Source organism: Cervus canadensis, chromosome 9 (assembly GCF_019320065.1).
Source record: "Cervus canadensis isolate Bull #8, Minnesota chromosome 9, ASM1932006v1, whole genome shotgun sequence".
Classification (NCBI taxonomy): domain Eukaryota; kingdom Metazoa; phylum Chordata; class Mammalia; order Artiodactyla; family Cervidae; genus Cervus; species Cervus canadensis.
In genome coordinates, this window is record NC_057394.1 from 16,877,777 (window position 1) to 16,892,504 (window position 14,728).

At 40.5% G+C, this 14,728-nt stretch overlaps 1 protein-coding gene across 1 annotated transcript in view; it reads right to left on the reverse strand.

Moving 5' to 3' along the window:
- LOC122447240 (ATP-binding cassette sub-family C member 4-like) overlaps positions 1-14,728 on the reverse strand; it is a 914,448-nt gene that overhangs the window by 6,838 nt on the left and 892,882 nt on the right. The window contains exon 30 of the mRNA XM_043477776.1: positions 10,118-10,252. Coding sequence (XP_043333711.1) covers positions 10,118-10,252 — 135 coding nt within the window. The remainder of the gene's footprint in view (positions 1-10,117; positions 10,253-14,728) is intronic.

Consider the following 14,728-nt stretch of genomic DNA (forward strand, 5'->3'; position numbering starts at 1 on the left):
AAAACGGTCACCAGCCCAGGTGGGATGCATGAGACAAGTGCTCGGGCCTGGTGCACTGGGAAGACCCAGAGGAATCGGGTGGAGGGGGAGGGGGGAGGGGGGATCGGGATGGGGAATACGTGTAAATCTATTGCTGATTCATGTCAATGTATGACAAAACCCACTGGGGGGAAAAAAAAAGTTTTAAAGTCCTCCTCCTAAGGCAACACATTTATAGGTTTCCTTCTTCCTGTGAAGCAATCATATCACTGTTGGAGGCATAGTTTTAAAAAACCAGGGCGGTATTTATTCTATGGAGGAAGTAGCCCCATTAAAACCCTCAGTGGGACTGGACGTAATGCCAAATAACCTGTAGATCTCCTAGATTTCTGATCATTCTGATTCACAGATATGCTTTATCACTATAATAAATTGATAAGCAAAATCATTTTATTCCCTGAAATAAATTAAAAACACAGTAACAAAGAGGATAGGAAATCTAGCATCTGAACAGGGTTTGTCATTTTCACACATAAAAGGAATACAACAGAGCTGGATGTTAGTATCAGGTTGTTATCTTTATATTTTATAAATTCTGATTGACAGGCACTGAAACACTGGCATATATGTATGAAATATCCTAGTGTTTGTGTGGCAAAGCAGTTGTAGGGCCTATATAAATGTGATCTGTGGATAGTGGGTTGCACAAATGAAAAGAGAATCAAAAGTACTAACAATGACTCAACCAAGAGAATCCTCTAAAATGTAAGATGATACCCAATAATAGGAGAGATCTCTGCCAGACCTTTGAGCTCTTGAATTCTACCAAAGTCTAGCTGAACTGGAAGAGATACAGGTTTTTTCAGTGTATAATCAGAACACAAAGGAAATAAAGTGCTGTCAAGATCCACAATCATCAGTTTTTAGTAGCTGTATTATATCTCAGTTCCTTACAGATGCACATAACAAAATGAAATAATGTCAGGGTTTGTGAAGTCTTATCTCTGAATGTATGGGCAAAAAATGACTTCAAGTGTAACTCTTCATCCTCAAAGAAGAATCTGAAAAGTTTCATTTGAGTCTTTAAAACAGAAAATGTATATCGTCTATCAGAGGCTGACTCACATCACAAACTGGGTTGCTTAGACATATGATTCCAGATCTCTTTTATAAAACCTGACTGCAAGTGCAATTGTGGGTGCTGTAAACAAAGATATCATGAGAGAGAATGAACTTCACACATGAAACAGAAAAGCACTAGGCCACCTACCTTAAGTGCACTTTCTTATTCTCTTGTTGCTAACATAACCTGCTACCCCCAAAACAGCCCTGCACATGCAATGCTATATATTTAAATGTCACTTAAGGAGAAAAATAAACCCTCCAAGAATTTTTGGGCCCACTGGCTGAAATCTGAGGCTATTTCCATTGTAATCAGTTCAGTTCAGTCGCCCAGTCATGTCCGTCTCTTTGCGACCCCATGAACCACAGCACGCCAGGCCTCCCTGTCCATCACCAACTCCCAGAGTCTACCCAAATCCATGTCCATTGAGTTGGTGATGCGATCCAACCATCTCATCCTCTGTCGTCCCCTTCTCCTCCTGCCCTCAATCTTTCCCAGCAGCAGGGTCTTTTCAAATGAGTCAGCTCTTCGCATCAGGTGGCCAAAGTATTAGAATTTCAGCTTCAGCGTCAGTCCTTCCAATGAACACCCAGGACTGATCTCCTCTAGGATGGACTGGTTGGATCTCCTTGCAGTCCAAGGGACTCTCAAGAGTCTTCTCCAATACCACAGTTCAAAAACATCAATTCTTCAGTGTTCAGCTTTCTTTATATTCCAACTCTCACATCCATACATGACTACTGGAAAAACCATAGCCTTGACTAGATGGACCTTTGTTGGAAAAGTAATGTCTCTGCTTTTTAATATGCTGTCTAGGTTGGTCGTAACTTCCCTTCCAAGGAGTAACTGTCTTTTAATTTCATGGCTGCAATCACTATCTGCAGTGAATTTGGAGCCCAGAAAAATAAAGTCAGCCACTGTTTCCCTATCTATTTGCCATGAAGTGATGGGACTGGATGCCATGATCTTTGTTTTCTGAATGTTGAGGTTTAAGCCAACTTTTTCATTCTCTTCTTTCACTTTCATCAAGAGGCTCTTTAGTTCTTCACTTTCTGCCATAAGGGTGGTGTCATCTGCATATCTGGGTATTGATATTTCTCCCAGCAATCTTGATTCCAGCTTGTGCTTCTTCCAGCCCAGCATTTCTCATGATGTACTCTGCATATAAGTTAAATAAGCAGGGTGACAATATACAGCCTTGATGTACTCCTTTTCCTATTTGGAATCAGCCTGTGGTTCCATGTCCAGTTCTAACTGTTGCTTCCTGACATGGATACATGATTCTCAAGAGGCAGGTCAGGTGGTATTCCCATCTCTTTCAGAATTTTCCACAGTTTTTTGTGATCCACACAGTCGAAGGCTTTGGCATAGTCAATACAGCAGAAATAGATGTTTTTCTGGAACTCTCTTGCTTTTTTGATGATCCAGCAAATATTGGCAATTTGATCTCTGGTTCCTTGCCTTTTCTAAAACCAGCTTGAACATCTGGAAGTTCACAGTTCACATATTGCTGAAGCTTGGCTTGGAGAATTTTAAGCATCACTCTACTAGCATGTGAGATGAGTGCAATTGTGCAGTAGTTTGAACATTCTCTGGCATTGCATTTCTTTGGGATTGGAATGAAAACTGACCTTTCCCAGACCTGTGGCCACTGCTGAGTTTTCCAAATTTGCTGGCATATTGAGTATAGCACCTTCACAGCATCATCTTTCAGGATTTGAAAAAGCTCAACTGGAATTCCATCACCTCCACTAGCTTTGTTTGTAGTGATACTTCCTAAGGCCCACTTGACTTCGCATTCCAGGATGTCTGGCTCTAGGTGAGTGATCACACCGTTGTGATTATCTGGGTTGTGAAGATCTTTTTTGTAATGGAACCATTTAAAAATAAAGCCTTTGGTAGGAGTGGGGGAGGGGTTAATTGCATATCATCACCCTCCTCCATTTTATTAAGCTAGACATATTTTTTGATTATAGATTTATGGTACTCTTTTGGTGAAACTAAAAACAGTTAAAGGAACGAAGGAAAATTCATTTCATTTTCTATTGCTTAATATTCTTTCCAAAATCATCTGGTTCCTTTCTCCATAACACTTCTCAATACAACTTTTTATAAAGAAAATATTATTTTTAGCAACTTTTAACTTAAAAGGACTTTGCTTCATGGTCTGAAGTACATGAACTGAATACTGCAAAGGATCTTCAGCAGTTGGGGACCCCTGATTTAGAGTCTCTAAAGCAACCTGGAAGAATTGTGGATATATTTGTTTTATTATTGGGAGGCAAGGTTTCTACCTATAGCCTTTTATAAAATGATCCCACTTTTATACCGTAAAATGCTCTATATTCTCTAAGCACTTAAGTATGTGCTCTCTCATCTGATCCCTGTGATAAGTGTGAAGAAGCCAATAAGGCTGTAATCCTGCTCTACACACAGGTGAGGACCTGAGGCTCAGAGACCTTGGGGGACACAAGGCCACATGGATGCTAAGTGCCTCCTCCAACTGGACCAGGCTCCTAGAGCTAGGATATGAGAATTTTATAACTTCTGGGCTGTATTAGGTGATTTCATGAATAGACAAAATGACACCTCTGTTACACACTGGGAACAAAGAAATTTCAAAAACCTCAACCTGATCTGCTTTGTCACAGAACAGAATGGATGACAGGCATTTTTTCTTGGAGCTGAACTATGTGCCCTCTGAAAGGCTGTTGCTGAACCATGAAAGACACCACAATTCTTGGCCTCCAGAGGCGAAGAATTCAATCTGGGGCCAGTGATGAGGCCTGATCACTCAGAGCTTTTGTGTAATAAAGTTTTATTAAAGTATAAAAGAGATAGAGAAACCTCTGACATAGACATCAGAAGGGGGCAGAAAGAGTGCCCCCCTGCTAGTCTTTAGGCAGATGTTACATAGCTACTAGAAGTAGTACCATTAGTCACTTAGTTGTGTCCGACTCTTTGCGACCACATGGACTGTGGCCTGCCAGGCTCCTCTGTCCATGGGATTCTCCAGGCAAGAATACTGGAGTGGATGGTCATTCCCTTCTCCAGAGGATCTTTCCAACCCAGGGATCTAACCCAGGTCTCCTGCATTGCAGGCAGAGTCTTTACCATCTGAGCTACAGGGAATATCCAAATAGCTACTAGCAGTCTGCTAATTAGAGAAAGGAAATGTCTCAAAACTCAGAGACTGGCACCAGGCCCCTCACAAACAATGTGTATTTTGAGATAACATTGGCACAAGGTGAGTTGTCCCTGGCCATAAAGTGACTGACATTAATCTTGAAGAAAGGCAGGTTTCTAAGCAAACACAGTCTCACTGACATAGCTTCAGAGAACATTTGGATGAGTAAAACATACTGGTTTCTCAAGTCCATTCTGACTCTTAAAGGGAACTTACTTGAAGACAGAGTCTAGGGTAAAAACATAGTTCGTTAACACAGCTTAAGACAATCATTTCCATTAAAAAATGCATTGGTTAGCTCAAATTTGAGAAAACTTAAGTTCAGGTGGAACCAAGTGTCCTCATGGCAACACAGAATTTTAAAAGTAACCTCTTTTTAAATTTGTATCAGTTCAGGTCAGTTGTGCAGCCCTGTCATTCTCTTTGTGATCCCATGGACTTCAGTACATGAGGCTTCCCTGTCCATCACCAACTCCCAGAGCTTACTCAAACTCATGTCCATTGAGTCGTGATGCCATCCAACCATCTCATCCTCTGCCATCCCCTTCTCCTCCCACCTTTAATCATTCCCAGCATCAGGGCCTTTTCAAATGAGTCAATTCTGAACATCAGGAGGCAAAAATATTGGAGTTTCACCGTCAGCATCTGTTCTTCCAGTGAACATTCAGGACTGATTTCCTGGTTGGATCTCTTGTAGTCCAAGGGACTTTCAAGAGTCTTCTCCAAAACCACAGTTCAAAAGCATCAATTCTTCAGCACTCAGCTTTCTTTTTTGTCCAAATCTCACATCCATACATGACTACGGGAAAAACCAAAGCTTTGACCAGATGGACCCTTGTTGCCAAAGTAATGTCTCTGCTTTTTAATGTGCTGTTTCGGTTGGTCATAACTTATTCCAAGGAGTAAGTGTCTTTTAATTTCATGGCTGAAGTCACCATCTGAAGTGAGTTTGGAGCCCAAAAAAATAAAGTCTGTCACTGTTTCCATTGTTTCCCCATCTATTTGCCATGAAGTGATGGGACAAGATGCCATCATCTTAGTTTTCTGAATGTTGAGCTTTAAATCAGTTTTTTTGCTCTCCTCTTTCACTTTCATCAAGACGCTCTTTAGTTCTTCTTCGCTTTCTGCCATAAGGGTGGTGTCATCTGAATATCTGAGGTTATTGATATTTCTCCCAGAAATCTTGATTCCAGCTTGTACTTAATCCAGGCCAGCATTTCTCATGATGTACTCTGCATATAAATTAAATAAGCAGGGAGACAATATACAGCCTTGACACACTCCTTTCCCGATTTGGAATCAGCTTGCGGTTCCACATCCAGTTTTTTTTTTTTTTTTTTCATTTATTTTTATTAGTTGGAGGCTAATTACTTTACAATATTGTAGTGGCTTCTGTCATACATTGACATGAATCAGCCATGGATTTACATGTATTCCCCATCCCGATCCCCACTCCCACCTCCCTCTCCACCCGATTCCTCTGGGTCTTCCCAGTGCACCAGGCCCGAGCACTTGTCTCATGCATCCAGCCTGGGCTGGTGATCTGTTTCACCCTAGATAATATACATGTTTTGATGCTGTTCTCTCAAAACATCCCACCCTCACCTTCTCCCACAGAGTCCCAAAGTCTGTTCTGTACATCTGTGTCTCTTTTTCTGTTTTGTGTATAGGGTTATCATTACCATCTTTCTAAATTCCATATATATGCGTTAGTATACTATATTGGTCTTTATCTTTCTGGCTTACTTCACTCTGTATAATGGGCTCCAGTTTCATCCATCTCATTAGAACCACGTCCAGTTTTGACTGTTGCTTCCTGACCTGCATACAGATTTCTCAGGAGACAGGTCAGGTGGTCTGGTATTCCCATCACTTGAAGGATTTTCAACAGAGTCAAAGGCTTTGGCATAGTCAGTAAAGCAGAAGTAGATGTTTTCCTGGAACTCTCTTGCTTTTTCAATGATCCAACAGATGTTGGCAATTTGATTTCTGGTTCCTCTGCCTTTTCTAAATCCAGTTTGAGCATCTAGAAGTTCACGGTTCATGTACTGTTGAAATCTGGCTTGGAGAATTTTGAGCATTACTTTGCTAGCAAGTGAGATGAGTGCAATTGTGCAGTAGTTTGAACATTCTTTGCTATTGCCTTTCTTTGGCATTGGAATGAAAACTGACCTTTTCCTGTCCTGTGGCCACTGGTGAGTTTTCCGAATTTGCTGGCATATTGAGTGCAGCACTTTTACAGGGTCACCTTTTAGGATTTGAAATAGCTCAACTGGAATTCCATCATCTCCACTAGCTTTGCTTGTAGTGATGCTTCCTAAGGCACACTCGACTTCGCATTCCAGGATATTTGACTCTAGGTGAGTGATCACATTATCGTGATTATCTGGGTCATGATGATCTTTTTTGTATAGTTCTTCTCTATATTCTTGCCACCTCTTCTTAGTATCTTCTGCTTCTGTTAGGCCCATAACATTTTTGTCCTTTATTGTACCCATATTTGCATGAAATGTTCCCTTGGTATGTCCAATTTTCTTGAAGAGATCTCTAGTTTTTCTATTTTTTTCCTTCTATTTCTTTGCATTGATCACTGAAGAAGGTTTTCTTATCTCTCCTTGCTATTCTTTGGAACTCTGCATTCACATGGGTATATCTTTCCTTTTCTCCTTTGCCTTTAGCTTCTCTTCTTTTCCCAGATATTTGTAAGGCCTCCTCAGACAACCATTTTATCTTTTCACATTTCTTTTTTGGTAGATATAAATTTGTATAGAGAAAGTGAAAAAATATAACACTAGTAGTTTTTTTTTCCTCCTGTAGCTTAAGAGAGAGATAAAAAATGTCTGGCATTTCAGCCTACTTCCTCCATTTGGGAGACCCCTGGTCTTCCTGCCTGTTACTCTCTCACCTCCAATTTTACATGTTGACGTCTTAAACCCCCCAGTACCACAGAATGTGACTGTATTTGGAGACAGCATCTTTAAAGAGGCAATAAAGTTAAAATGAAATCATACAGGTGGGTCCTAATCTAACAGACTGGAGTTCTCATAAGAAGAGACCAGGACACAGGCTCACACAGAGGGAAAAGCATGTGAGACACAAAGGGAAGATGGTGTCTACAAGGCAAGGAGTGAGACCTCAGAGGAAACCAACCCTGCTGACACCTTGACCTCAGACTTCCAACCTCCGGGACTGTGAGGATATAAGTTGCTGCTGTTTAAGTTGCCTACTATTTGGTCTTTGTATGGCAGTCCTAGCAAACTACTGCCCTCTTTAGCTGTATGTATATAAAAGGCACTTTCTCTACTATTTCATGGATCATCCAAAAAGGGTCAATCAGACAGTGATCAGCTCACCTGAGCTACAAGTTCAAGAAAATGTGATGTGGAAGCACCTTCTCCCAGATGTTGGGTTTTCTTTTCAGATGAATGAATTCTGTCCTATTACAGTGAAAACCTTGTGACTTAGGCTAATGCTCCCAGTGTTATAGCTCTGAACAATACATTGATATCTGATGCTTGCACATTCAAAAAACTGATAATCTGACAGTTTATCCTCCTAAGAGGATATAGAGTATGCAGAAATAATGTCAGGATGGGATGAAAATCAAGAACTGCATCTGTTTCTGTAGAGGTGACCTGAGCCAGTGGCAGGACTGAAATCCAAGAGTGAGGTTCTGCCACCCTGTGAACTTTGGTGATTGCCTTACCTTTGTTACCACGTGACAGGAGCAGTGTTCTCAGACTCGAAACAGAACACAGTACCTAGGACAGCACCCAGCCTCCCTCAGCAATTCCCCCTCTGTGCTTCCAGGACCAGCTCAGTGACCTTGGGTAAGCTCTGGACCCACTCTCCTCATCCATGACATGGGATAAAAATGTACTATCATGAGATTACATGAAATCATACATGTGAGAACTATATAAAATAAATTATAAAGAACTACACAAATGTAACTTACCATTAATATTGTTAGAGTAGGTGCAAGATTACTAGACCTGGAATTACAAGATTTCTAATTCTATGACCTATGTCTGCTTCAGTATGTATGTTACACTTGATTTAAAATATTTACTAAAAGACCAAATTTCTAATTCTGTGTCTGCTGCAAACTAGCTTAACACCAGTTATATACATAGGACCACCTTCTTTCTAAAGCACCTTAGTTTCCTCACCTATACAAAGAGAGGGTTGAATCCTATTATCTTACTATCAGGACCAATCTAAAATTCTGTGTTCTATTTCTCATTACTCAATGTCATGACAATATAGTTTTAAAATGAAGACTTTGACATACAGGTGGGAACACCTCTTTTTGATGTGAAATGCCTAAGGTCAAAAGAGCAAAAGGGTTTCAGAGATTCCTGGGTCTCGAGGTCTCCGGAGGGATGGTCTGACTGGGAGACACTCTAGTGGATAAAAGCACTCTGTGAATTTCAGGCATAAAAAAAGAATAGAGTTCCTTGTTCAACTTCTGAACACTTGCACACAATGTAAGTACTTATGAAAAGTTCAGAACACAGACTTCCTTTTCCCTAAACCTAAGCACAAACTCTAACTCTGCCAACTCTTCAGCCAGCTCTGGGACCCAGGAAGTCTCCTATCTGATGAGCAATGGAAGACCCTGCTCTGTATTTCCTCATTTCTACAGAGGATTGAGAGGAAACAGTGATGAACTTAGGCCACATTTTAGATAAATTTTTCATGTAGAAGTATTTAAGATACTGGGACATATTTTCTTTAAGACAGTTTAAATATTACACAAATAATCTTTTTCTATTTACAAGTAAAAATCTGGGAAAGGCAGAAAAGTATGAAGAATGGAAAATACACCCATAATTTTACATACAGAGATAAATGTTTGATGGGGAAGCCATCAAAACCTTCCCACCTTCAGCCACACATGTTAAGGGGCAAGGATACCAGACCTTCCTTCCCTCCATCTATTTTCCCATCAACCCCAATCCCACTCCCACCTGGTTCCAGAAAGACTTACAGAGGGCTGCATGACAGTGGCTAAATCTCCTAAACCAGCCCTTGGTCACCACCTCACCTCTGTTAGGAAGACCCCACGTGACCCGGATGTTCCTCACTGAGCGCCTTCCTCACACCACACTCAGTGCTTAGTGCCTCCCACACCTTGTCTCTGAGAAAGTGCTCTGTGACCTTCAGCACCACTCAGACTACAGTGGGAAGCTGCTGTGAGGTCTTGATTTGTCCTGATGACGATTTCATCTTCTAGAAGGTAGAGGAAACACGGGGGGTGGGGTGGCAAATGGATCTAATTCTAAACAACAAAGAATTAGGGAGAAAGTGATAATATCAAGTAAGAGTTTTCTTTACAGATTAGGAAACAGAAGAGACCTACACCTTTCTCTAGAAGAGCTTCCTAGAGTCAAAATATTCCAAGTTTTTTCCCCTTAAACTCAAATTTCCTGGATATTCCTCGACAGAACTGTATCACATATGTGCCGAGCACCAATCAGAATGAATGTAAAGGGTTTGCAAAATGAGGGTGTTCGGTGCTCCATGAGAATCTCAACTCAGAGTCCGAACATGTGGAAAGTCAAATCCAAAAATCTGTCAGGCACAGGGGTGTGCACACAGAAGGGTTCACACATTCCAACCCCACCCCCAGCACTGCCACAGATTCTTAGCAGACCTGCCTTCAACCTGCCACATGTTGTTAAGACCCCATCATGAAGCTTCCTCTCTGGTGGCTTCTAATTGAAAAGAGCACACAGTGCTTGTTCCCAGACCCTTGGTGGAGATCTTGTGAACAGTGAATCCTGGAGGCGAATTTTAATTACAGCTTCCTGCAGCAGGCTCACCTGTTTTGCCCTTTTGGTGAGGACAGCAGCCTCCGCCTTGCCCAGTTGTTGCACCATCTTGTAAAATAGGCTGTTTCTATTTTTCAGCAAATCATATGGCCACCTATATTCTTTCTGTGTCCCTGAATCCAAAACCTGTTAACAGCAGAAAGAAACCCATTAGCACACAGTATCTCCCAGTAACATAACTCAGACAATATTTCAAAAAGGGGCAGGTCAGGGAGAATTTGGGTAGTAGGACTGGTGGTATTTAAGTAGTTTCATTACTCTGTTTTACTAGGTACAGAAAGGCCTAGTCCAACCTTTCATTATTATATGGTTATAGGAAAGGAAGAAAATGAAAATTTTAGAATACGATTACTGGAACTGAACAGTCTATAGCATTTTATATTCTGCCCAGGGCATTTGTGCTTTTAGTTCTCCGACTCTGACCTTTGAGGGCTATTTATACAGATACACAAAGTTGGGAAATGTCTTGATTCAAGAAAATCAGACTGCATTTATCTAAAAAGTAGGTTGACATACAAACCACATGGCAGTGTCCTGACAACAAATCAATTGTCAAGTTGACTTGACAATGAGAAATATTTGGGGCAAAATGTAAATGCTTCCAGAATTTCTTTAGGGTCCTGGATTATGTCAGCCCCTACTGGAAGGACTCATGCTGAAACTGAAGCTCCATTACTTTGGCCACCTAATGGGAAGAGCTGACTCACTGCAAAAGACCCTGATGCTGGGAAAGATTGAAGGCAGGAGGAAAAGGGGATAACAGAGGATGAGATGGTTGGATGGCATCACCAACTCAATGGACATGAGTTTGAGCAAACTCCGGTAAGTAGTGAAGGACAAGGAAGTCTGGAGTGCTGCAGTCCATGAGGTTGCAAAGAGTCGGAAACTGAGACACTGAGCGACTGAACAAAAAGAGGGGCAGAATCCCTTGTCCAAAAGTTAAAATGCTTCTTGAAGTTGGCTGTGGCTGTAATTTATTATTATGAGTGGAAGACTGGCAAAAAGAGCTGCTATATAAGCAGCTTTTGCAGAACTGCTCTGCACAGAAAGAGTTTCTAGAAATCCAGTTTTCTTTTTGGATAAGACTATAAAAGCAAATAAGAAATTGAGCTCCAAACTGAAGCGATCACAGCCTGCACAGCACATGGGGCAGCCCAACCTGAACTGCCTAGGATCTGAAGCTGTTTTCACAAATTACCTTTATTTGCTTCTTTCTCTTTCTTTCTTAAGCTGCCCACCTTTCACCCCTTTTATTGCTCATTAACAAACCTGCTAATTGGAAACTGAAAGGGAGAGGAAGAGGCTCTTAACTCTGACTTTCTACTTATGAGTGACCTTGGTTAATGGTTATGGAGGGGGGAAAAGTACCTGAAACAACTGACCCAAATAATAGAACTACAAACACAGTTCTGATGTTAAGTGGAATTTAATTCTTCACTTAGGTCATATTTAGAGTAAACGTATCTAAAGAGAATATGTGGATGGGCTTACGGTGGCTCAGTGTAAAAGAATCTGCCTGCCAGTGCAGCAGTCCCAGGTTTGCTCCCTGGTCCGGGAAGACCCCATAGGCTGCGGAGCAAGTAAGTTCATGCACCCGCCAACTACCGAGTCCACGAGTCACAACTCCTGAAGCCTGAGCACCCCGCGCCTGCGCGGACGACAGACGCTCTGAGAGGAGAAGGCTGCGCGTCTGCTGCAACCAGAGGACAGCCCACACGGCAACGGAGACCCAGCATGGCCAGAAATAAACTAATAAAAGCATTTTTCTAAAAAAGAAGAGAATATGCTGGAACTCTAAACAAGACACAAGTTATTTTTTCCACACGTAGGTATTGCAGTTAACTTCATCCTTTGTATTTAATTGGAAACATTTTTTAAGTCTCACAAAGGGCATATTCCTATTAATCTTTTGTTTATACTGTGAATCATTGTTAAGAGCAGCTTTCTCAAGAGAGTCCAAGAATAATTGAATGTCTGTATGTCAATTGGGCATGTCAATTTAGATGCCCTGAATGTGCAATTTTACTTAAGCATAGCATAGATAGAACATAATTGCTCCTCCTGATGTTGAAGAAGAAAAACTGCAGTTTTAAACACAGGTTTCCAAATATCTATGTTCAATTAATCTATGAAAGATTAGGTAAGAATATATATTCAAGAAAAGGACAGTCTCTGCTAGATAATACTGGTAAAGTGCATACCTGGAAATGAATGAAATTAGAATACTCCCTCATACCACACATAGACATAAACTCAAAATAGTTTAAAAACCTAAGATAAGACTGGGCACTATAAAACAAAAGGAAAACACAGGCAGAGAATTCTTTGACATAAATCACGGCAATATTTTCTTTGATCAGTCTCCCAAAGCAAAAGAAATAAAAGCAAAAGTAAACTGGATCTAATTAAATTTAAAAGGCAAGATTTATGTTAGGGGCTCCAAGAGCTAAGATGGGACATAGACTGAAAAATGGCTGGAAACAGAATTTTACCAACTTAGTCTTTACATTTACTTGCTTGATCAAAGATTCTAGATATTTCAGAACAAATAAACATAAAGCAAATCTAATTCTCCTTATGTACAGAAAAATAGGTATAGTTTTGGATTTTTAACATCCCTTATAAGAATAATGTCATATAATTTCCCACTATGTCCCCACCCTTTGTGTAACACAAGTTACACTATAAACAAAATCACACATTCAAATTAGTGTGCTAATAAACCCTGAACCCCAGGATCTCTCCAGGAACCCCAATGTTGAATTACTTATCAAGCTCTAGTAGGTTAAGTAAAAACACATTATGTTGGACAAGTAAGTGAGTTTACATAAGCTCAATGAAGACGTGTTTATCAAACCTGTTTATGTGTAGATATTCCTGGTAGCTGTCTAGACATAAAAATTAAGTGGACCCGCTGCAAAATAACTCAATCCACTTCATTGGCAAGATGACATCAGTGAAAAAGATGAATGAAAGGAAAGGTGGGTGAGTGTACAGAGAAGAGGGAGGCAGGAGAGGATGGAGTTAAAGCCTAATAAGAAATGATGACAACAATAGAGATAGATCCCCACTTATCAACAAGTAGAGTTGCAAGGGGAAGATGTGTGTCATATCTCTGTTTCTGGTTGCCAGGTGATGACATAGGGACAGCTGTCCAAACTTGCATAGTGGGCCCCTCATTGCTAAAATGGGTGACCGTGATTTTCTCAGTGACTGGGCACCGTGGCAAGTATTAACTCAAAATCCTTTCTTAGATCTTGAAATAATAAATTAGTCTCTCACCATGGGGATGATGAAGGCTGGGTCACAGTCACCTCCACAGTCACTTTCCCAAATCTGCTGCCTTTGCACAAAAGCACTCCCCTCTTAAAGTAATCTCCCCATCTGTGCTTTCTACCTACATATTAGTTATTTTCCTTTGAAAACTTGAGTGAAATCGTTTGGAGTTTTTGAAGGAGTTTTCTCTTCTGAAATATTCTAATTGTAGCCATGTAGGCTTCTGAAAGAAATGTTCCATGAAGGTGAAAAATAGAATTTAAGTAAAACTCTAGTTAGGCATGAGCTATTTTGTGTTTTCCAGGTGGGGATGTTACAACAGTTTCTGGTTTTGATTTCTCTGGGGAAAATTCTCCTAAGAAGAGGTTTGTGTTGAGGAAGAAATAAAAAACATAAAATCATAAGATTGACTATAAACAAGAGAGGTAGAATCTGAGTTTCCTGTCCCTGGTTTTGGTTCTTCATCATTCATTTCCAAAGAATTCTCTAACTGCAGACAATGAAAATGTTGACCATAGACAACAATACTGTTAATGCAAGTGCAGATTGCCACATGCTTCTTTGTTCACGCTTCCAGGGAGAATTCGGGTGATATGAAGACTGCAGTGTGCAGGAACTGGAGGCAACAGCTGTGTTATTGGCTGCAGAGAAAGCAGGTCACAAGCACCCAGCTAATCCTAAAATCTGTAGGAAGAACCCTCTAATGTAGAGACAGTGGTGAGTCTTAGGAGAAAAAGGATTTCTAATTTGTCTGTCTTGCTCCACTATTTTGGAGCAAATGAGGAAGATTAACTTAATTGCTGTTATGACTTTTATGCTTAATCACAACTTAGATGCTGTTATGACATCTTTAAGATAATTAAAATTAAGATAATTTCTCATCTTTAAGATAATTAAAATTAAGATAATTTCTTTGTAAAATAAAATTATGAAACATTAATGGTGTTTAATGAACCAAAACTGGGTAAATCCCTTAAGAGAGCCAACACATACACAAAGCTATTAATTGGGTCACAGTTGTTTCCCAACAAGCCTTTTCTCTTATTTACTTACAGTAGACAAAACTATATCCATCTAATTATTTCAAGATTTTTGAACAAAAGTGACAATTTGGAAAATATATAATATCTAAAGTGAAAGTGTTTGTTGCTCAGTCGTGTCCAACTCTTTGTGACACCATGGACTGTAGCCTGCTAGGTTCCTCTGTCCATGGAATTCTCCAATCAAGAATACTGGAGTGGGTAGCCCTTCCCTTCTGCAGGGAATCTTCCTGACCCAGGGATCAAACCTGGGTCTCCTGCATTGCAGGCAGAGTCTTAACAGTCT